General features: G+C 39.3%; 5 protein-coding genes and 1 pseudogene across 5 annotated transcripts; 4 read left to right on the forward strand and 2 right to left on the reverse strand.

Annotated features, from left to right (window-relative positions):
• Window positions 1-181: 181 nt before the first annotated feature.
• LOC140797428 (WD repeat-containing protein 55) lies at window positions 182-5,033 on the reverse strand. Its single transcript, XM_073150851.1, has 15 exons — window positions 4,783-5,033; window positions 4,670-4,702; window positions 4,522-4,586; window positions 4,338-4,425; window positions 4,140-4,212; window positions 3,390-3,496; window positions 2,992-3,034; window positions 2,830-2,886; window positions 2,187-2,263; window positions 1,685-1,730; window positions 1,559-1,605; window positions 1,391-1,464; window positions 1,239-1,294; window positions 719-839; window positions 182-408 (listed from the first exon to the last, which is right to left on the reverse strand). The coding sequence occupies exons 1-15, from the start codon at window positions 4,875-4,877 to the stop codon at window positions 335-337; spliced, it is 1,056 nt and encodes a 351-aa protein (XP_073006952.1). The 5' UTR covers window positions 4,878-5,033; the 3' UTR covers window positions 182-334.
• A 397-nt stretch (window positions 5,034-5,430) lies between these two features.
• LOC140798277 (large ribosomal subunit protein uL13c) lies at window positions 5,431-11,815 on the reverse strand. The gene is made up of 4 exons (XM_073152082.1): window positions 11,469-11,815; window positions 6,845-7,030; window positions 6,189-6,359; window positions 5,431-5,768 (listed from the first exon to the last, which is right to left on the reverse strand). Exons 1-4 carry the CDS (start codon window positions 11,697-11,699, stop codon window positions 5,652-5,654), a joined length of 705 nt encoding a protein of 234 aa, XP_073008183.1. The 5' UTR covers window positions 11,700-11,815; the 3' UTR covers window positions 5,431-5,651.
• Window positions 11,816-12,857: 1,042 nt separating this feature from the next.
• On the forward strand, window positions 12,858-15,469 carry LOC140798012 (protein NRT1/ PTR FAMILY 4.5-like). The gene is made up of 6 exons (XM_073151727.1): window positions 12,858-12,893; window positions 12,985-13,084; window positions 13,187-13,404; window positions 13,498-13,941; window positions 14,049-14,176; window positions 14,459-15,469. Exons 1-6 carry the CDS (start codon window positions 12,891-12,893, stop codon window positions 15,321-15,323), a joined length of 1,758 nt encoding a protein of 585 aa, XP_073007828.1. The 5' UTR covers window positions 12,858-12,890; the 3' UTR covers window positions 15,324-15,469.
• Window positions 15,470-16,242: 773 nt separating this feature from the next.
• On the forward strand, window positions 16,243-18,211 carry LOC140797185 (protein NRT1/ PTR FAMILY 4.6-like; annotated as a pseudogene).
• Window positions 18,212-18,408: 197 nt separating this feature from the next.
• Window positions 18,409-19,239, forward strand: LOC140798096 (oil body-associated protein 2B-like). Its single transcript, XM_073151832.1, has 2 exons — window positions 18,409-18,710; window positions 18,785-19,239. The coding sequence occupies exons 1-2, from the start codon at window positions 18,422-18,424 to the stop codon at window positions 19,237-19,239; spliced, it is 744 nt and encodes a 247-aa protein (XP_073007933.1). The 5' UTR covers window positions 18,409-18,421.
• Window positions 19,240-19,463: 224 nt separating this feature from the next.
• LOC140797210 (cyclic phosphodiesterase-like) lies at window positions 19,464-20,460 on the forward strand. The gene is made up of 3 exons (XM_073150489.1): window positions 19,464-19,830; window positions 19,917-19,971; window positions 20,108-20,460. The coding sequence occupies exons 1-3, from the start codon at window positions 19,543-19,545 to the stop codon at window positions 20,320-20,322; spliced, it is 558 nt and encodes a 185-aa protein (XP_073006590.1). The 5' UTR covers window positions 19,464-19,542; the 3' UTR covers window positions 20,323-20,460.
• The last annotated feature ends 105 nt before the right edge of the window (window positions 20,461-20,565 follow it).

The following is a 20,565-nucleotide window of genomic DNA, read 5'->3' on the forward strand; positions in this document are numbered from 1 at the left end:
AGGAAGGACATCATTTGATCCAGAGAAGGGTAATGCTGAGCTCCCTGCTCTTCGTTTTCATAGATAAAGCACATATAGATTTGAATACTGGATACCTGTTGGTGACAACCGTGGAACAAATTGCTGTTTATACTTTTAGTACATTTCAAGAAATTTCAACTCATAGAAGCATAGAACAAAATTTGATGCAGTTAGGCCAATAAATTGTAATAGAGGAGAAGAGGGTACGAATAAACAAGAGTTTTCCCACTCAAAATTTTATAAATATGCAAGCAAACAGACAATTCAAGTGTCTCTGGAAGGTAGAGCAGTCTCATGCAGAGTTATTGTTCTGCTACAAGTCAGCAAAGAAGTTGCCTATTTTTGAAGCTGAACTCGGACCCTTGCCTGGATTTGTACTCTTTGATCCTGTAAAAGTTACAGAACAACTTAACTGAAATATTCAATTAAAGATACTGCTTCAATTTGGTATTTTCTTTATCATTCTTATGCAACTCAAACATGTGTCATCATGATGAAGCAAACAGAAATTAATATAGAAAACCAAAGAAATGAAGATTCAAGATCCCTATAAAACTGAAGGTTAGATTATCTTTAAATTTTATAGACGAAATTTTAGCAACAAGATGGTCTGTTTTAAACATGTTTATATGATGAAGAAAGAAAAACAAGGGCGAAAATATGCACCTTGAAAGGAACCTATTAAATGCAAACACACCTTTTGACGATTTGCCAGGTTTCATGTCTAAATCCATCTCATCATCATCAGTATCAGATTCAACCACCCGAGAATCTGGGGTAACATGATTGCCATCTAAGAGCTCTTGCAAGTCCCAAAGCTATGAGAAATATATAAATCAAGTAATCAGTGGAAATGTCAAATCATAACTCTTTAGTGAGATGTTTCCATTTAAAATATCAGAAATTAGATCGCATTCATTATGTTTTCTAGTTCCATTGCCCGTTTTACCAATAAAACAGGACTCAGAACAGAATAGCTTTTATTAACTTCATTTCATTAAAATCTTTCACCTCAGAGGGGGCAAGACTTCTTTTGATGTATAAATACAAACTTGAAGATAATTAGTTAAAGCAAAAATACTAAGGTTACTAAAAATATCAGAAGTAAATAGATCAACTTGAATTCCAAATACCTAATAAGGACAAAACCCTTTCCAAAAGTTAAATCTACAAAAATACAACAATAGTTTTAGTAATTACATAATATGGAAGCTCACCTTCAGCATTTGGTCATGTGAAATGCTTGCAAGAAACTTCTTATCATTTGATAAAGCTGCATGGGGAAAGACAACTAGAATTAGCTTCTTACATTTAAATTTTAGTTGTTAAGAAGCCTAGCCATATTGATCAAGACAATGAAGAACTATACCTAGTCGTTCTATTGGGTACTCAGAGTGTTCAGCAAGTGGTCGGATTATTTTGTTAGGTAAGACGCCTACCAACCTATAAAAGTACATGGATGTCAGATCAACAAATTAAGCTAAGTCTTACAGAACAGAAATTAACTTTCAGTTCCAGAGAAGAAATGAAAACAAACCGGATGATTCCATCCTCTGATCCAGATATTAATGTATCTTCATCAAGCTAACAAAACAACAGATTTTAGAATGCACTGGAAAATTCAAATACGATCAAAAAAGAAAGACAAGTAGCTCCCTCTCACCTTCAATAACGTATCAACTGACATCGGGTGCCCAAGAAAACGGTCACTGGACATAATTAGATTATGTCAATAGAGGTTCAAAAACAAAAGCAGGATCTTCCAGATCTGCTTGACGATTATTGTTCTATAAACAGGCCATGTATGGATAATGTTACAAGTTAACATAACCAATAGATAATGGGTGATTATGAAAACTTATACAGGTCTCATGTTACATATTCATGACATTAATGCACAACTACAAATGATTTGATCATATTAATTGTAATGCTTGCTCTTTGCATGTAACATGCAAGTGCAAGTACAGCACTGGTAGATTGTTCATTAGCTTGATAATTATAGTCGTATACTTTGTAGACATTGTTTTGTTGCAACTATGGTTTTTTAAAGTACATGATGTAGCAATGACAGATCACGTTCCACTGTAGACCTTATTGACAGCAAATTAAATAATGCTCTTTCTGCTATTGGAAAAGCATGTCTCAGATTACCCAATGATTACCTGCAATCCTTGAAATGACCCCAAGAATATAGCAACAAAGCTCCGGTCTGAGTTCCACAAACAACTTTTCGGCCGTTCTAGCACAGAATAAGTAATCGTTAGAAGGAATTAACTATGCAAAAATAAATCCTTGGTCCTGCAGAACTATAAACTGAAATATTGTCTAGGGAAGATCCCAAATATAAACTAAAAACAATCCTTGCCATTGCAGAACTATATACTAGTACAAGGCATGTGGAGAATATGAATATTCTAGTATTTCACAGAAAAGTTAATGGAAAGAAAGACCATCAACAAGATTAAACACATCATCATCGCCGGAGTCACCAATCATCATTCAGTCCAGCTTGAAGACATATAGGGTCAACTAGCACAAAACTCAAGGTCGTGGAGAAGGCCATAAAGAACTGAAATACTTTTTGCAAAGTCTGGCAAACTAATGAAAGTTATTTCATAACTAATGTCAAATTTTGATCAAGCAAGCCTAGGTAAGAGGAAACTCGTTATCGTACTTCCAAAGCCAGTCAATGGGTTGATTACCTGCTAGTCACAGTTGTCAAATGCCATATAATGAAAATCATGAAATAGCTAATGTGTCCACATGTAAATGAAACTTCAGGTTCTAGATGAAACAAAAATTTACCTTTACTATCACTAGTGACAGCAATTCATCTTCTGAAAATTCAGACCGGGATTTAACCTGGTCTTGACATAAAAAGTTAAAAATACGTCCAATATCTGTGATAAATCTAGAAAGTCTATGCTAGAAGAATTCTTGACAAGAAAGAGGCGATAAATAACTCACTTTATTTTGACGTAGACTGCATAACGACAGAGTACCATCTCCGCTGTAAGCAACAAAATTTGCACGTTTTACTTGCCTATGACAAATCGTAGAAGAAAAAATATGCAATAGCAGTTGAGAGCTTTCAAACGGATACTTGCAGTGAAAAATTCTATTAGCTACATGCATATATGTTAAAGCTGTAAAGTATAAATTGCTGAAGGAAATACGTGTTTTTATGAATATACATATACATTTATGTAGGTTATACAGAAATGTAAGACCATAAAATTTGGGCATATAACAACTGAGCAAATAAAAACCAACTTTTTCTAGTTATAATTGAAGGAATTCCATGTTTCATCGCGATTAAGCATTCTTTTAATGATGCAAGGGAGTTATAAAAGTACACATCACACCTTGTTCCCATGAGTTGCATGGAATCAGAGACAAAAGCAATGTCAGATATGTAATCTTCATGGGCTTGAAATGAATTACAACAAACATGTTGTCGTGTATCCCATACCTGCACAACCAGATAGCATTAATATCAGCATAAAACTGCAGTCGTAGCAACAGAAGTACTATGCTTCACAATTCACTTAAAACCTACTGTTGTAGTTCAAGATTAAGTATTAGGTAAGAAGATGTTCACAAACTGGAGCACAAAAAGAAACATCCAGAATACTTCAAAGAGAAAAGAATTTCACATAGTCCCACCTCCAGCATAGACCTTTTGAAGCAACTCTTTTATCAAGTAGACTTTTAATTTAAGGTTAACTCAACTTCTAAAAAAAAAAGAACCTGTACCAGGGCAAATGATGAACCAAAATCCCTTGGCGACAATTACAATGAAGTCGGGCCATAACAGTCTGTCATGAAAACTTGGGACTTCTTAGAGCTATTGCAACTGTTATTATCTACTCAGAGTGAAGAAACAATCAACCCATCTGAATTCAACTAAAATTTCTTCCCAACTGCTACAGGTGAAAAACACCTATTGAGAGCTTATCATATTCCAAAAAACATAGCTAACAGCCCAATGCTTAACACGCGGCAAATCCAGTATATTTAGGTGGAGAAACTACTTTCAGTATAAGAGTGAAGATAAGGTATTTATAACAGATAATAAGAGTTCCGTGAGAATAGAATCTGATAACGCAATGCACCTTTATGCAACCTTCATCATCACCAGATGCTATTGTAGTCTCTGTCAAATTAACCAAGCGATTTATCGCATCCCTTTTTAGCCAGCACAAAAAATAATAACTAATAAGCACATAGTTCCAAGTAATGCTTCTTGTTGCATGTAAACAATTTGATAGAGAGTCTTCTTGTTGCATGTAAACAATTTGATAGAGAGTTACTCATGAGCATCTTCCAAGCGAGCAATTGCAGCTCCCGTCTCCACGTCCGTCGCAAGAATGGAACAATCAGGAGATGCTGTCAAAATTACTGAAATGGAGCATCGAAACAAACAACCGAGTATTTAAGCAGCGCCGCAAAGAGGTACAATTAAGCAACTATTAGGGTTAGTTAAAGAAACATTACCGCGTCCAGAATCAGCAAATCTAACAGCTCTACATGACTCTTCATGAGCACGAATTCCGAACAACCTAGCAAAAGAAAAAAAAAATTGTCACCCGATCAAATCCAACCACATCAAAGATTTAAAATTTTCAATAATTTATTAGATTACCTCTGTGGCTGCGAATCGGCAGTGTATTTATACCTGTTCATGTAAATTAAATAAGTTATGAATAAGATAATTCAACATGACGAATTCGAGTAGCAGCTAGGGTTTGGACTTACAGGTGGAGATCGCCGCTGATGAGGGCTGCCGCCACGAGAGGCGAGGAAGGATGGAAGTCGAGATCAAAGGGAAGCTTCCCGAGATTGATCTCCATGAGATGGAATCAAAAGCTCCAACTCGAGGAGGAGGAGAGCGGGACGTGAAGCCGCGAAAGAGGGGGAGGTTTTGGGTTTGGGTGGTAATTATAATATTTTGAAAGCTTTGAATGGCAATTATGTAAAAATCCCTTTGCGTTTTAGGGTTAGAAGGGAAAGAAAGAAGACTCGACGGCTTATATATATATTTATATATGTGTGTGTGTGTTGTGTGCCTCTATATGCTCTGTACGTGCGAAGCCTATTGGACCGGTCAAACTGTAGCCCGCCTTATACATATGGGCTGGGGTCGCCTTTGTCGGCCCATAACAATCTCATATTCCCCATCCACTTGTACGGCCTAAAAGTAAATAGAACATTCTTTTGTACAGCTTCCATGATAGGGGATTACGTTACAATGAATGCTACTTATCTCCCATGTATAAGAAACCAATTTGAATAATATAAAAGGACTGCTCTTCTGATGGTGGTTACATTTGTATTAGTCTAGCCTGAGCAACTCATGAGCTGGTGAAATTAATTTGAGAGATCTCTAATGGAGATGCTGGAGCATTAACAATAATGCATGGGAATACAATATGCAGATTGCAACAATCTAATCGTCAGGATCCGGAAAGCAAAATAAAATACAAAAGGTTACATTTGTTAACAACACCATACAAAAGGCTCTCAATTTGCTAATGGAGAGCAAAATTTTGAAAAAAAAGAAAGAAGGAAGTTTGTGGATTTCATGAAACACAAGTAACTTTCATTTCTTCCAAGGTCCACAAAATCTACTTCTCTATCTGTATCCTCTTGTCCCTTATAGGTAGGGGAATGGGCTGTTGAGCCTCATGCGGGTGATCTGGCCCCTCGTATACCTTGAGGTGAGTGAAGAGACTTCTCCCCAGCTGCACAGTATCATAAAAGCAGGAGTGTTCATATATTGTAGCAGTGTGGTGAAAGAAGGAATGGCCAAATATTAGAAGAAAGAGACCAATTTGCAATTCGAACATAACACTTTGTTATCTTAATCATTCATCATTAAGGTAATCTTAACATGAGAGAACTGTAAACTACAAAGTTGAAGAGGCAACAAAGAACAGGCAGATTGTCGACAACCAATTGTTAACAGACATGAAAGCATGGAACACCTGCAACTACAGTAGATACAGTTTTCAAGTTTCTAAGGGTAATACAAATCTTCCTGACAGGCAGTTAAATTATATTCTTGGGAAACTATATAAAGTATGACAATATATTGAGATTTTTTGCATGTTAGTTCTTCATGGATTTTTAAATGACTAATGCAATAGAGATGATTGTCTTACCCTCCCTTTAGGAAGCATGCCACGAACTGCGTGTTCAATTATTCTTTCCGGAATCCTTTTCTGAAGCTGATCAAAAGTTTCCACTGTCATACCACCTGGCCTTCCCGAATGCCTCCTGTAGAGCTTCTGGGTCCTCTTTTTACCAGAGACTGCAACTTTCTCTGCATTCACCTGAGTGCACATACAACAACTATAATTAAAATCTCTCAACCTTGTAGATAGAAAGTTCACTATAAACTCATAGATTGTTAAGATCATACTTCTTACAAGGTAGTTCCAATGTAGCACAAGGTACTATGAAGATTGGATAATATGGAGTGCTAAGCTTTATAAAGATACAATAAAATCGACAAGCAATCATTTAATCCAACAAGGGCAATAAAGTTCTATGAAGATGTGCGTCTCATCAGCATTCAGTTTTCCAGCAGAAGCTTAAACTAAAAGACATAAGAATCAAGAATCTAAATAATGCTTCCAAACAATTAGGATGTTCAAAGGAAAAGGTCACCGACAAAGTAACTCTGATTAAAGAGATGCAAAACCACAAAAAGAGATGCCATTTGGGGTTCAGTTGCTGACTGAGTCATGTATTTGGCCCTCAATTCCAAAGATAAGAAAAGTTAAAAAATTGAAATATCTTGCTGCATAATATGTACCACAATAACATACGCTCCCATGTCCACACTAGGAGTGTAGGTTGCAAGATTCTTTCCTCTAATATGTATTGCAATAGTTGATGCTAGCCTGCCAAGTATTTTGTCTGTTGCATCAACGATGTACCAAGTCTTTTCAGTGTTTATGTGGTCTGCAGCCTTAGGGTACCAAGTTTTGTTCCATATATCCTGAAAAGGAAAATATTTTCACTTAGATTTAAATAAATAATATCAGCAGAAGTATTGAACAATCCTTGTTATATATATATATATAAAGGGTCAGAGTGAAAATTGAGTAATTGCATTGTGAAATAAGGATTACAAAATTATAAAAAGTGCAATGTGATTGATGTGGGCATCATCTTTAATTTGACCAAAATAAAATTACTTGAGTCCAATTTTAGTCTAATTGATCTAATTAGACTCAACTTATTTTCACATTTAATTTGTTGAGTTAATTTTTAATTCAAATGATCAATTGAATTAGTCAATTAATAGATATGGTAAACCTATATGCGGGGATGTCCACATTGAGTTATTACCTAAATTGTGTTAGTCAATTTAGATAAGACCTTATTAATTATGATCCTATTAGAAAATGAATTCCTATTAGAATCTCAATTAATAGTTATGGTAAGCTTATATGTGAGGATGTCCACATTGATTTATTACCTAAATTGGGTTAGTCAATTTAGATAAGATGATCAATTAGAGTTCTATTAAAAAATAAGTTCCTATTAGAATCAGCTATAATCAAAGTTTTAACCTTTTTGAGGGTTATTGCATAAGAAACAATGAATGATTAGAATAAGATTTATTTTAAATCTCTTATTTTCTCTCTTGCGGTCTTCTTTTCTTCTCTCTCTCTCTCCTACTCTCTCCTACTCTATCTTAAGATTCTTCTCTAATCTCTTCTAAATCCTCTCGAAACCTCTCTGATTGTTCAATCTCTACTTTTCATTAGTTACTATTACTGTCCAGAAGATTCCAGTAGTGAAAGAGAATCTTTAGGTGCTCGGACGTGAAAAGGAAGAGTTGGTTTCAAAGTAAAAGCACTACTATTCTATTTTTTGGTAAACCTAAACTTTAAAGTCTTTCCTTACACCATATTTTAGATCTTTCTACTGTCAACATACATATTTGAGAGTTGAGAAAGTAACTGCCTTATCTGAGTAGTTTTCTCTCCTACTATCTAGTAGTGATCATTTTAATCGATTAATTTATTGTCAGTTATTGCTTACTATATTTTATTTTAGTTACTTGTTGGGGTCGATTGTTCTCCAAAACATTACATTCATACTAGATTTGCATCAATTGGTATCAGAGTAAGTTTTCTTTTCCTTGGGTTCGCTTGCATATAGATATAGTTCAACATCTTTTCTATAAAAAAAAAGAGTTTTTTATCTGTCTAGCTTACTTTGGAATCATGTCAAATATAAATTTTAACACAACTGATATTAGAGAAGATATCACACAACTACAACATCAAATTCTACAACTACAACAAGGAATGTATCAAATTTTACAACACTTAGGTAACATCCAAGTCAATCCACAATCAGAGATTATTCCTAGAGCATTTAGACAAGGCAACACTTCTGTCCAAGATATAGGGAGTGATGATGATAGAAATTATTATACACATCACATGAGACATAGGTCTATTGATAAGTGGGATCATGGAATTAAGATTGATATTAGCGAATTTGAAGGGCGATTATTACCTGATGAATTTTTGGATTGGATCGACCATATAGACCAATTTTTTGAATGGAAAGAAATCCCAGAAGACAAAAAAAGTAAAATTTGTAAGCCTCAAATTGAAAGGTCATGTATTAATTTGGTGGAAACAAATTAATTCCTGGACCCGTATGAAAGAAAAATTTAAGGGGAAGTTTTTACCTATTGATTATACACACTTTTTAAAAAACTTCAAAATTTGTGACAAGGATCCAAAGTTGTACAAGAATACACTGGAGAATTTTATTCTTTACTTGCATGAAATGAACTACAAGAAAGTGGAGCAAAAGGTTTCCTGTTACACCAATGGGTTGCGACCTCAAATCCAAGATGAGTTAACCATTTGTGATGCCTTGCGTCTTGACATAGCCTATAGCAAAGCCACAAAGGTTAAAGCTAAACTTAGAAAACAAGGGTTTCGTAGAATTGATTCAGATAAAGGCACAACTAGGATGCAAGTTGTCGTGAAGAAACCATCAAAATCAACACAAACGGTCCTTTTGCAGTCTAATTCTGATGTGTTTTCTAAGAGTAAAGGTATATTAGGACCTACACCCTTAACTTGTTTCAAATGTAGATAACTTGGTCATCGTTCTTCTGATTGTCCTCTAAGAAAGTTCACACACCAATCTAATTTGATTGAGCAAGAAGAAGATGAGTTAACTGATGATGAAGATCAGAATAAACGTGAGAATGAATTAGAAGATGACATTTCTAAAGATGAAGCAATTGGTGATACTGAGGGCCAATTACTTGTCATGCATCGTGTAATGCTAACACCAAGTGCTCCACATGAGGATACGTGGCTCAGGCGAAGTCTCTTTCGCACTACTTGCACATCGAATGGAAAATTATGTTCAATCATCATAGATAGTGGAAGCACAGAAAATTTTGTTGCTCAGGAAATGGTCGATGATCTTAATATGAAAACTGATAAGTTTTATAAACTTTATAAGATTACTTGGTTTAAGGCGGGGGTGAAGTTCCTGTTACAACTAGATGCCAAATTAAATTTTTAAGAGTATATATGGCCATCCTATTTTTCACTACCTTGATAGAACCCCTATACCATATAATGGAAGAAATAGTGCTAATACTAAAACCTTTGTTCAAATAATTCACCAAGTGCACCAAGAGATTCTTGAAAAGCTACAGGTATGTACAAATAAATACAAGGAAGCAGCAAACCAACACCGTAGGGAGAAAGATTTTGCCAAGTTGGGAAGTAATGCTTATTTGCTAGAACTTCCACCTAAGATGTCTACTTCACCGATCTTCAGTATTGCTGATTTGTTCACATATCATGAAGGCCCAATGCAACCAACAGATGTTAGCTCACTGCCTTTTGAGCAGTCGACATCCACTGACCAGATTGATGATATACTTGATGTGCGTGAGATTAAGATACGACAGGGTACACACTGACGATGTCTGGTTCGATGGAAAGATCGCTACATTTCTAACACAAGCTGGATTGAGGAAGATGAATTAAGGAGACTACGCGAAGATCTATACCAGAAGTATATGGAGGCTATCTCGTCAGAGTCGAGATTTTTCCCACCCATAGGGAATTGATATGGGCATTATCTTCAACTTGACCAAAATAAAGTTGTTTAAGTCCAATTTTAATCTAATTGATCTAATTAGGCTCAACTTCTTTTCACATTTAATTTGTTGAGTTGATTTTTAATTTAAATAATTAATTGAATTAATCAATTGATAAATATGATAAGCCTATATGCGGGGATGTCCGCATTGAGTTATTACCTAAATTGTGTTAGTCAATTTAGATAAGACCTTATTAATTAGGATCCTATTAGGAAATGAATTCCTATTAGAATCTTAATTGATAGTTGTGGTAAGCTTATATGTGAGGATGTCCACATTGATTTATTACCTAAATTGGGTTAGTCAATTTAGATAAGATGATCAATTAGAGTTCTATTAGAAAATAAGTTCCTATTAGAATCAACTAAAATCAAAGTTGTTAACCTATTTAAGGGTTATTGTATGAGAAACAATGAACAATTGGAATAAAATTTATTTGAAATCTCTCATTTTCTCTCTTGCGGTCTTCTTTTTCTTCCTCTCTCTCTCCCTCCCCTTTTCTCCTACTCTATCTTACGATTTTTCTCTAATCTCTTCTACTTCCTCTCTAAACCTCTCTTATTCTTCAATCTCTATTTTTTATTGGTTACTATTGTTGTCCAGAAGATGGGTGCCCGAACGTGAAAAGGAAGACTTGGTTTCAAAGTAAAAGCATTACTATTCTATTTATTGGTAAACATAAACTCTAAAGTCTTTCCTTATACCATATTTTAGGTTTTCTACTGTCAACATACATATTTGAGAGTTGAGGAAGTTACTGCCTTATTTGAGTGGTTTTCTCTCCTTCTATCTAGTAGTGATCATTTTAATCGATTAACTTATTGTTAGTTATTGCTTACTATATTTTATTTTAGTTACTTGTTTGGGTCGATTATTCTCTAAAACATTGCGCATTCATACTAGATTTGCATTAGTGATGCACAGAAAGTTTGTCCAGCACTTGTCCTCTTCTAATTCTTGACGACGTTATATGTCCAAAGCTTCATCCAATTGGAACTCGCCCCCCCCAAAGAGACTGGGCTCACAACAAGTACCCAACTGTACATTGCTTTACCATCTCAACACAATAATTTAATTAAATAGCACATGCCTCGTTGAACTACACGTAGAACTCGTCAAATTCTACATTTAAATCCCTTAATTCTCCTAAATCTCACCATAAACTCAAACCGTACCAATTTCCCTAATTTCCACTCACAAAAAAGCATTATTCCGATCGCCATTTTACTCCACACCATGGAAACGAAGATTATAAAAGAGTAAAAAAGCGAGGTCATACCGGGCCATAGGTCTCGGACTCTTCAAACATCCATCGCTGCTCTCTTGGGATCACCGCCACCTCCTGCTGCTTCTGCTCGCATCGGATTGGAGTGATGGAAGCTACTCGAACGGAGGGCTTCGCCAGAGCGACAGCGAACGCGGAGGAGCCGAGGAAGGAAGTTCTCGGAAGGGGAGGCGTCGAGGGTTTGGAGGTGGAGAAGAAGGCCGAGGTCGGCATCGTCACCGCCATTTCGCGACGCTGTTACTTGGTTCACCGTCTTCCTTCGGTGAAGGGGAAGAGGAGTAGTAGAGCGGGAGGAAGAGGATAAGAATTAGGATAGCACGAGTGGCTTCGTGATTTGTTGTGAGTAGAGAAGGGGTAATGATCGAGTCACCTAAGGTGAACTTACCTCCTACTGGTTATCCACACCTGGTATTGGATCCGATAACCCGCTTATCCACTAACATTGGACTTCTTGGGCTCCTTATGATGATACTAATCGGGCTGAAACTCTACTATAAAGGCTCAAATAAAATGACAGAAAATTTTATCAAAAGTACTTCTATCTGATAAATACCAAATGCAATCAACCAAATGAGTCATTTATTTTTCTAGATATAACATCTTAAGAAATATGTATCTCTTAAATACACATTCATAATTTATTATATATATATATATATATATATATATATATATATATATATATATATATATATATATATATATATATATATATATATATATATATATATATTCTTTCTATTCCTGCAGTTCACTTCTAATATTTAAATATCAAAACATCTTAATATTAATTTCTTATATATAAAATGTTATGATAAAATTAAAAGAAAAATTAAATTTTAGACGGTTGTTAATTAGCTAAGGAAAATAATAATTAGATTTTTTACAAGTTTGCAGATCTCTTGTTTTAGTCATTACATACATATGGTCCATGCATATCTAGCTATTTCTCATAGAATCTAACAAGCACTTATTCTGGAACAAGTTATTCTGTGTGATTACTCCACTTTATAATTGTTGTCTCCATCTTAGTGTCTAAATTAATCCTATTGATGGTAACATAACGAGAACATTCTTAGTGGAGGATTAATTGAGATTCCTACGAAAGAGAGTTCCAACTTTGCCGGCTTATCCATATATTCGAAAAAAAGGAATAGTGATGTATCCAAGAAGAACAATAGAAAAGAATTAATATGATTTGTCCATTTGCTATTACCTAGGCAAGAGCCATGATTAGAGATCAAAGTCTTTTAACATCGCATGGTTGTCCCTTACTCTTGTACGAGTAATTTATGGAGATTAAGAATGGATAATATGTACCTTTATTAGGATTAAAGAGTCTAATCTTACTACCTCTCTATATATCTTTCATCACAGGAAACAGCTAACGAGTCCATCAGCCCTGGCCTGAATGCAATGGTATTCTCTCTTTATACCTCACCATCATTAATTTATCTTTCCCTTCTCTACTCCATAGTTAATTGTAAATCACCGAATAATTCACACGCAGGAGAAAAAAAGTGAAGTTATCGAAGGGAAAGTAGACTGGAGAGGAAGGCCTGCCATTAAAGGACAGCATGGAGGAGTTAGCAGTTGCTGGTTCATACTGGGTATAATTATAGATACATAGTTAGTAGATAAACTTAGTCTTAAGTGTACTTATTTTATCTTCTTCTTCTTCTTCTTCGTCTTCTTCTTCTTCTTCTTTGTAGCCACGTTTGGGCTGGAGAACGTGGCCAGCCTCGCCCTCGCTGTAAACTTGATCACGTACTTCACAATGGACATGCATATCGACATAGCCGATGCCTCCAACGTTCTGACCAACTACATGGGCACGAGTTACATCGTCTCAGTCGCCATTGCAATTTTTGCAGACGTGTTCATCGGCAGATACAAGGCTGTTCTTTTGTCCGCCTCCATCGAGTTCTTGGTACCTATCCCACCTCACTTCATTTAATTTCCATTTTAATCTGTCATAATTTTCTTTACCGATTACTTCTTTGTAATGTCTAACTCTGAACAGGGATTACTACTATTAACTCTGCAAGCTCACTACCCGACTCTCAAGCCACCGCTCTGCAATCTCTTTGATCCCACCTCTCACTGTCTTAGAGTCTCCGGTAAGAACGCAGCTCTCCTCTTCATCTCTCTCTACCTCATCGCCATCGGCTCCGCCGGCAACAAGGCGAGCCTCCCCGTCCACTGCGCTGACCAATTTGACGAGAAGGACCCAAAGGAGGCGCGCCAGATGTCGAGCTTCTTCAACTGGCTCTTGTTGGCACTGTGCGTTGGAGCAGCCATTAGCTTGACGTTGGTGGTCTGGGTTCAGAACAACAGAGGCTGGGATAAGGGGTTTGCTATCTCAGTAGGAGCGATGCTATTGGCATTCTTAGTGTTTCTTGCTGGTGTTCCCTGGTATAGGATTCCTATGGTTCAAGGAACTAATGCTCTTCTTGAGATCGTTCAGGTTGGTGGTGTTCTTTAATATCTTCCAAATTAAATCTTATTTTTTTAGCCTCTTTAGTCTATTGATTTGTGTGTGTGTGTGTGTGTGTGTGTGTGTGTGTGTTTTAGGTTTGTGTGGTTGCGTTTAAACACAGAAAGCTTCAACTACATGAGAATCGTGAAGAGTTTTATGAGATCAAGAGAGAGAAGGGATCAGCAGGTGGAGAGGAGTTTGTGTCTCACAGAAATCTATTCAGGTTGAGTATATTATCAATTACTTATGCCCTATATATATATTTAGATACAATATATAAGTAAATATTTTATCTTTCTAGATAGAAAACATAAATTGGATATCTTATTCTCAACCTTCTTTTTTAATAATTCTCAAAATAACTAAAACATATAGTGTAACAATCACGTGATATTTTCATAATGAAAAAAGAAAAATCAAATAGGCAACTAAGAAATATATTTAAAAGGTTTTATATTCTAATAATTAGGTAACGGATTAACGATGATACCAAATTCCTACTCAGGTTCCTGGACAAAGCAGCAGTCCAACCAAGCATTTACCGAGATGATGAAGATCCTACTCCATGGGAACTATGCCGAGTGACCCAAGTGGAGAACGCCAAGACCATCCTCGCCATGATTCCCATCTTCCTCAGCACCATCGTCATGAGCACCTGCCTCGCCCAACTCCAGACCTTCTCCGTCCAGCAAGGCCTCACCATGGACACCCGCATCACCGCCCACTTCCACCTCCCCCCGGCTTCCCTTCCCGTCATCCCCGTCCTATTCATGATCCTCCTCATCCCCCTCTACGACTGCCTCTTCGTCCCCTTCGTCCGCCGGCTCACCGGCCTCGCCACCGGCATCACCCACCTCCAGCGCATCGGCGTCGGCCTTGTCCTCTCCTGCGTCTCCATGACCACCGCCGCGCTCGTCGAAGCGAAGCGCAAGAACGTTGCAAACCAACACGGGTTACTCGACGCAGTACCTTTGCTGCAACCGCTCCCTATCAGCTGCTTTTGGCTCTCCTTCCAGTACTTCATCTTTGGGATAGCCGACATGTTCACCTACGTGGGGTTGCTCGAGTTCTTCTACTCCCAGGCGCCGACGGCGTTGAAGTCGGTGTCGACTTCGTTCCTCTGGTGCTCCATGTCGCTCGGGTACTTCATGAGCACTATTCTCGTGCAGGTGGTGAACGCCGCGACGAAGAAGAGCACGAGGAGCGGAGGGTGGCTGGAAGGGAACAATCTCAATAGGAACCACTTGGATCTTTTCTATTGGTTGTTGGCGATCCTTAGCTTCGTCAACTTCCTCAACTACTTGTTCTGGGCCAAGTGGTACAAGTATCTGCCACGGGATTCAGCTGATCAAGAGAACGTTGGAGATTAATTGGATTGAAGTCAAACGAGCAATGGATGAGGGTTTCTTTTGCAAAATTGCTCCTGTGATAATTTGATAGTATAACCCTCCGAAGTTTCTTGTTTGCATGTCTACCCTCGTAAATTTCATATTTGCAGGTGTGTACCCTTGAAATCTATGATTTTTGCCCGAACGCCATTGAGGTTAACATATATAAATTAAAAGCTTAGTAACTTAGGCAAAAACTAAATATTATATATATGCAAATCTCAATTTTGGAATGATGAAAATGCAAATAATTAAGAGATTTTAGAAACGTATGGATCCAAAAAATAAAAAACCTTAATTCTATTTCCGGTTATCACTTTATATATATAGACTATAGTGAATAGGTCAAAATTCGTGAACTAAAATCAATCAGGATTAAAGCCACGGAATCCAATATTGATAGGTAATTAACGATCGGAGAGTGGACCAAGAAACGAAGGGTGCACTTATCATTGGGATTAATCATACTACCGTATTTTATCCGATTGTGATTAATTCCTATATAATTATGATCTCTTACCTCCTCAAAGTTCATGGCACCACTGCTTCTCCCCCTCTCTCTCTCACCCATTTAATTACTTATGGTGAACGCTATGGTCCGTAGAAGATCTCTCTCTTTCTCTATATATAATAATAACTCATCAATTCTTCTTTGCTGCTTAGTAATGGCATGATTCATGTGCAGGAGAAGCACGGCTAAATTGTGGAAGGGAAGGTGGATTGGAGGGGTAGGTCGGCCATTAAAGGACATCATGGCGGAGTTAGCACTCGCTGGTTCATATTGGATAATTATAGTGATGATTTATTTTTTTTAACAATTTTCGTAGAAAACCTCTGCATGGGTTGTTTTCCTTAAAATCTGATGAAAAAATAAAGGTGAGAATTTATCATGGGATAAATAATGACGGTATACTTATTTTTATTTCACTATTTGGTTAGAAAAATAAGAATAAAGTATAATGATTCCTATGTCAAGAGTGAGATGAGAAAAGAGCGATAGGATTAAGTTATTAAAGTTTCTTATCACAATTTTTGATCTTGTGTTAGGTTGTACTTTTTCTTAATAAAAGGATTTATGTCTTATGCCGCCTTTTATCCTATTAGTTAGACAAGCGTGTTTTCTTCACTATTTTGTTGAAAGGACAGAAATATAAGATAAAAAATAGTAGAAAAGACCTGACCACGTACTTCACCGGCTTCATGCACATCAGTATAGCGGAGGCCTCCAATGCTCTGACGAACTACATGGGCACGAGCTACATCGTAGCAGTAGCGACTGCGGTTTTCGCAGACATGTTCATCGGCAGACACAAGGCCGTTCTTTTATCCGCCTCCATCGAGTTCTTGGTACCTATTCCACCTTCGTTCTCCCTCATCCTTTACCAGTTACTTTTTCTATGCAATATCTTAACTCTAAACTGGGACTACTACTACTAACTCTGCAAGCTCACTATCCAACTCTTCGACCCCACCTCCCACTGTCTTGGATTCTCCGGTAAAGACGCAGCTCTCCTCTTCGTGTCTCTCTACCTCATCGCCATCGGCTCCGCCGGCATCAAGGCGAGCGCTCCCGTCCACGGCGCTGACCAATTCGATGAGAAGGGCCCCTGGGAGGCGCGCCAGATGTCGAGCTTCTTCAACTGGCTCTTGTTGGCTCTATGCATTGGAGCAGACATTAGCTCGACGTTGGTGGTCTGGGTTCAGAACAACAGAGGTTGTTGGGACATGGGAATTGCTATCTCGACAGGTGCGATGCTATTGGCATTCGCAATCTTTTTATCTGGTGTTCCGTGCTATAGGATTCCTTTGGTGCGAGGAAATCATTCAGGTTCGTGGATTAATTAATTTCCAAGTCACGATCGTAGTTCTAAAAATGTGACCTTTTTAACACTTCGATTTACTTTGGATTCTGTAGGTTTTTGCTGCTGCTTTTAGGAATAGAAAGCTTGAGCGCCCTACGAACCTTGAAGAGCTTTATGAGATCAGCAGAGAGGAGGGGTTGGTAAGGGGGGAAGAGTTTGTGTCTAATAGAAACTTATTCCGATTTTTGGATAAAGCTGCAATCCAAACAGAGTCGAGTCCAAGGAAGCTATGCCGAGTAACCCAAGTGGAGAATGCAAAGACCATCCTCGGCATGATCCCCATCTTCTGCAGAACCATCGTCATGAGCACCTGCCTCGCCCAACTCCAGACCTTCTCAGTCCAGCAAGGCCAAACCATGAACACCCCCCATCGCCGCCCACTTCCACGTTTCCCCCGCCTCCCTCCCCATCATGCCCATCTTCTTCATGATTCTCGCCATCCCCGTCTACGACCGCGTCTTCGTCCCCTTCGCCAGCCGCCTCACCGGCATCCAGCGCATCGGCGTCGTCCTCGTCCTCTCCTGCGTCTCCATGGCCACCGCCGCGCTCGTCTAAGCGAAGCGCAAGAACGTCGCAAACCAACACGGGTTACTGGACGCGATGCCCGTGCTGCAACCGCTCCCTATCAGCTGATTTTGGCTCTCCTTCCAGTACTTCATCTTTGGTATAACCGACATTTTCGCCATCGTCGGGTTGTTCGAGTTCTTCTACTCGCAGGCGCCGAAGGCGTTGAAGTCGGTGTCGACTTCGTTCCTCTGGTGCTCCATGTCGCTTGGGTATTTCTTGAGCACTATAGTCGTGCAGGTGGTGAACGCTGAGACGAAGAAGAGCACGAGGAGCGAAGGCTGGCTCGAAGGCAACAATCTTAATAGGAAGCACTTGGATCGCTTCTATTGGATGTTGGCGATCCTTAGCTTCGGTAACTTGTTGAACTACTTGTTCTGGGCCAAGTGCTACAACTATAGGCCACAGGCTACGACCGCTCCACATGAAGACGACGACGTTTGAATTATTTGTTTAGTTGGTTTCTGGATGCATGACTTGGATTCACGCGTGTCACCTCTCTCCCATGCGAGATGACACGTAGGCTCTTTCCAGCCACGTGTATTCCAATCCCTCTTCTTCTCTATCCGAATTCATTGTTATAAATCCCTTCGAAAGACGAACAGCGGGAGTAATTCACGGGAATAAGCGAGAGTAATCTTAGTTTGGATTAGGATGGCATCGAGCAACGAGAAACCGGGGCCCGCTCCGACGTCGGTCGGAGAGGGACCCACCCCGCCGGGGAAGCCCACGTCAATGGGCTCGCACGTGCTCGACAAGGGGGCGGCGATGATGCAGTCCCTGAAGCCCGTGAAGCAGATGAAGCAGCACGCATGCACCTTCGCCCTGTACGGCCACGATCTCGCCCGTCAGATCGAGACTCACCACTACGCGACCCGCCTCAACCAGGATTTCCTCCAGTGCGCGGTGTACGACTCGGACGACTCCTCCGCTCACCTCATCGGTACTACTCTATTAATATATCAAAACTCAAGGAGCTAGCTTAAATGCAAAAAAGTTATAACAAAATTTTGTCAGGTGTCGAGTATATAGTCTCAGACCGCATCTTCGAAACACTACCCCCAGATGAGCAAAAGCTATGGCACTCCCACGCGTACGAGATCAAGGCCGGGCTATGGACGAACCCCCGCGTCCCGGAGATGCTACAAAAGCCGGAGCTGGAAAACCTAATCAAAACCTACGGCAAGTTCTGCTGCACGTGGCAGGTGGACCGCGGCGACCACCTCCCTCTCGGCGCGCCTTCCCTGATGATGTCGCCCCAGCCGGTGAATCTCGGCAAGGTTCACCCCGACTTGGTGGAACGCCGCGAAGTGAAGTATAAGATCTCGACGGAGGATCTAAAGGAGTCGAGGATGGAGATGGAGGAGCCGGAGTGGATTAACCCCAATGCGGATTACTGGAAGCTGCATGGGAAGGGGTTCGCGGTGGACGTGATGCGTGCCGAGATGAAACGGATCGCACCATTCCCGTGAAAAAAAAAAAACTTATTTGAAAAAAAAAATATCGGTTAGTTGTTGTTGTGTCTTTGTGTGCGAGGTTAAATTTTAGTAGAGTATAATTTCCCGGGACTTATCTATGTTAATGTTAGTTATATCCAATATTTATTCGCCAGTTGTTGACTTGGCAACGAATCGAATAGGATAACGATGTGACTAACGCGAAGCATATGAGCATATCCCATCTCGATCCCTCTTTTATTCTTCGCCTCGGTGGATGAGAGTATCAGATACTTATCCCGATTATAAACCCTACCTCGCTATTCCCTATCTGGGTTCATGGAGAACCAAACCGAGGAGATCTACTCCGTGTGGGCCCTCCCGCCGGAGGACGTGCGGGCCCGCGTCAAGCGGGTGATGTCCGCACTCCGATCCGAATTCGGCGGCCCTGAATTCGAGCCCCACATCACCGTCGTCGGCGCGATCCGCCTCTCTCCCGATAACGCTATCCGGATGCTCCGATCCGCCTCCGCGGCACTCTCCTCGTACACCGCTCGAGTCGCTTCCGTCTCCCGTGGCGGTTTCTTCTACCAGTGCGTCTACCTCCTTATCGAACCAACTCCGGAGGTCAGATAACCTTATCCCTATCCCTTTTAGATTGTTTCATTCTATCACGAATAAGCCGAGTTAATTTATTCAATTTTGTTCTTTAGGTTGTGGAAACCAGTGCGCATTGCTGCAACGGCTTCGGATATCGGAGCTCGACTGGTGAGTATAGAATAACTTTATCCCTCCCCAAGAATAGAACTATTCTACACGGGAGTACGTTTTTTTTTTTGCAATAAATCCCAAATGTAGGCGGCTACTTGCAAAATGACACCATTCTATATGAGGGGGATTGCAGCATATATGCCGCATCTGAGCCTTTTGTACCAAGATCTGACGGACGAGGAGAAGGAGAAGGCAAGGAGCAGGGTGGAGGAACTGGATAAGGAGATATGCGACCTCAGGTTCAAAATATCGGAGCTTGCGCTGTATAAGACGGACACGGAGGACAAGAGCTTGAAGTCGTGGGAGAAAGTGGAGGTCCGCCACCTGGAGAGCAAATGCGAAGTTTAGAAGCTTTCCTGGGTCTTCGTTTCTTGGATGTTAGCTTTGCCATGCGTTAATAAGCCTAATAAATATGTACTCCAATTCTCCATGGCCATGATAATTTTTTCTTTTTCTTTATGGATTAGAGTTTTGAATTTTGCGTAATTTGCGCATTAATTGAGCCGGCTACTATCATGCTCGGCTTTAATTAAACTAAACATATATAATATAAAACATTAATAGAAGTCTTTAGATTACAATCTAAATGCT

Source organism: Typha latifolia, chromosome 11, assembly GCF_019914945.1.
Source record: "Typha latifolia isolate L0001 chromosome 11, TyphaL0001v2, whole genome shotgun sequence".
In the NCBI taxonomy this organism is placed as follows: domain Eukaryota; kingdom Viridiplantae; phylum Streptophyta; class Magnoliopsida; order Poales; family Typhaceae; genus Typha; species Typha latifolia.

Excerpts from the sequence above, each read along its gene's own strand:
- LOC140797428 (XM_073150851.1), bottom strand. The coding sequence starts at position 4,877 with ATGGAGATCAATCTCGGGAAGCTTCCCTTTGATCTCGACTTCCATCCT. Across the intron at positions 4,426-4,521 it reads ATTTGCTGATTCTGGACGCG|TAATTTTGACAGCATCTCCT; the intron begins GTAATGTTTCTT and ends GCTCCATTTCAG. Across the intron at positions 2,887-2,991 it reads GCAGTCTACGTCAAAATAAA|GTTAAATCCCGGTCTGAATT; the intron begins GTGAGTTATTTA and ends TGTCAAGACCAG.
- LOC140798277 (XM_073152082.1), bottom strand. The coding sequence starts at position 11,699 with ATGGCGGTGACGATGCCGACCTCGGCCTTCTTCTCCACCTCCAAACCC. Across the intron at positions 6,360-6,844 it reads TGGGAGCGTATGTTATTGTG|GTGAATGCAGAGAAAGTTGC; the intron begins GTACATATTATG and ends ATGTGCACTCAG. Across the intron at positions 5,769-6,188 it reads GCATGCTTCCTAAAGGGAGG|CTGGGGAGAAGTCTCTTCAC; the intron begins GTAAGACAATCA and ends GATACTGTGCAG.
- LOC140798012 (XM_073151727.1), top strand. Across the intron at positions 13,085-13,186 it reads CAGTTGCTGGTTCATACTGG|CCACGTTTGGGCTGGAGAAC; the intron begins GTATAATTATAG and ends TCTTCTTTGTAG. Across the intron at positions 14,177-14,458 it reads TCTCACAGAAATCTATTCAG|GTTCCTGGACAAAGCAGCAG; the intron begins GTTGAGTATATT and ends ATTCCTACTCAG.
- LOC140798096 (XM_073151832.1), top strand. The coding sequence starts at position 18,422 with ATGGCATCGAGCAACGAGAAACCGGGGCCCGCTCCGACGTCGGTCGGA. Across the intron at positions 18,711-18,784 it reads CTCCTCCGCTCACCTCATCG|GTGTCGAGTATATAGTCTCA; the intron begins GTACTACTCTAT and ends AAATTTTGTCAG.
- LOC140797210 (XM_073150489.1), top strand. The coding sequence starts at position 19,543 with ATGGAGAACCAAACCGAGGAGATCTACTCCGTGTGGGCCCTCCCGCCG. Across the intron at positions 19,831-19,916 it reads TTATCGAACCAACTCCGGAG|GTTGTGGAAACCAGTGCGCA; the intron begins GTCAGATAACCT and ends TTTGTTCTTTAG. Across the intron at positions 19,972-20,107 it reads CGGATATCGGAGCTCGACTG|CATATATGCCGCATCTGAGC; the intron begins GTGAGTATAGAA and ends GGGGGATTGCAG.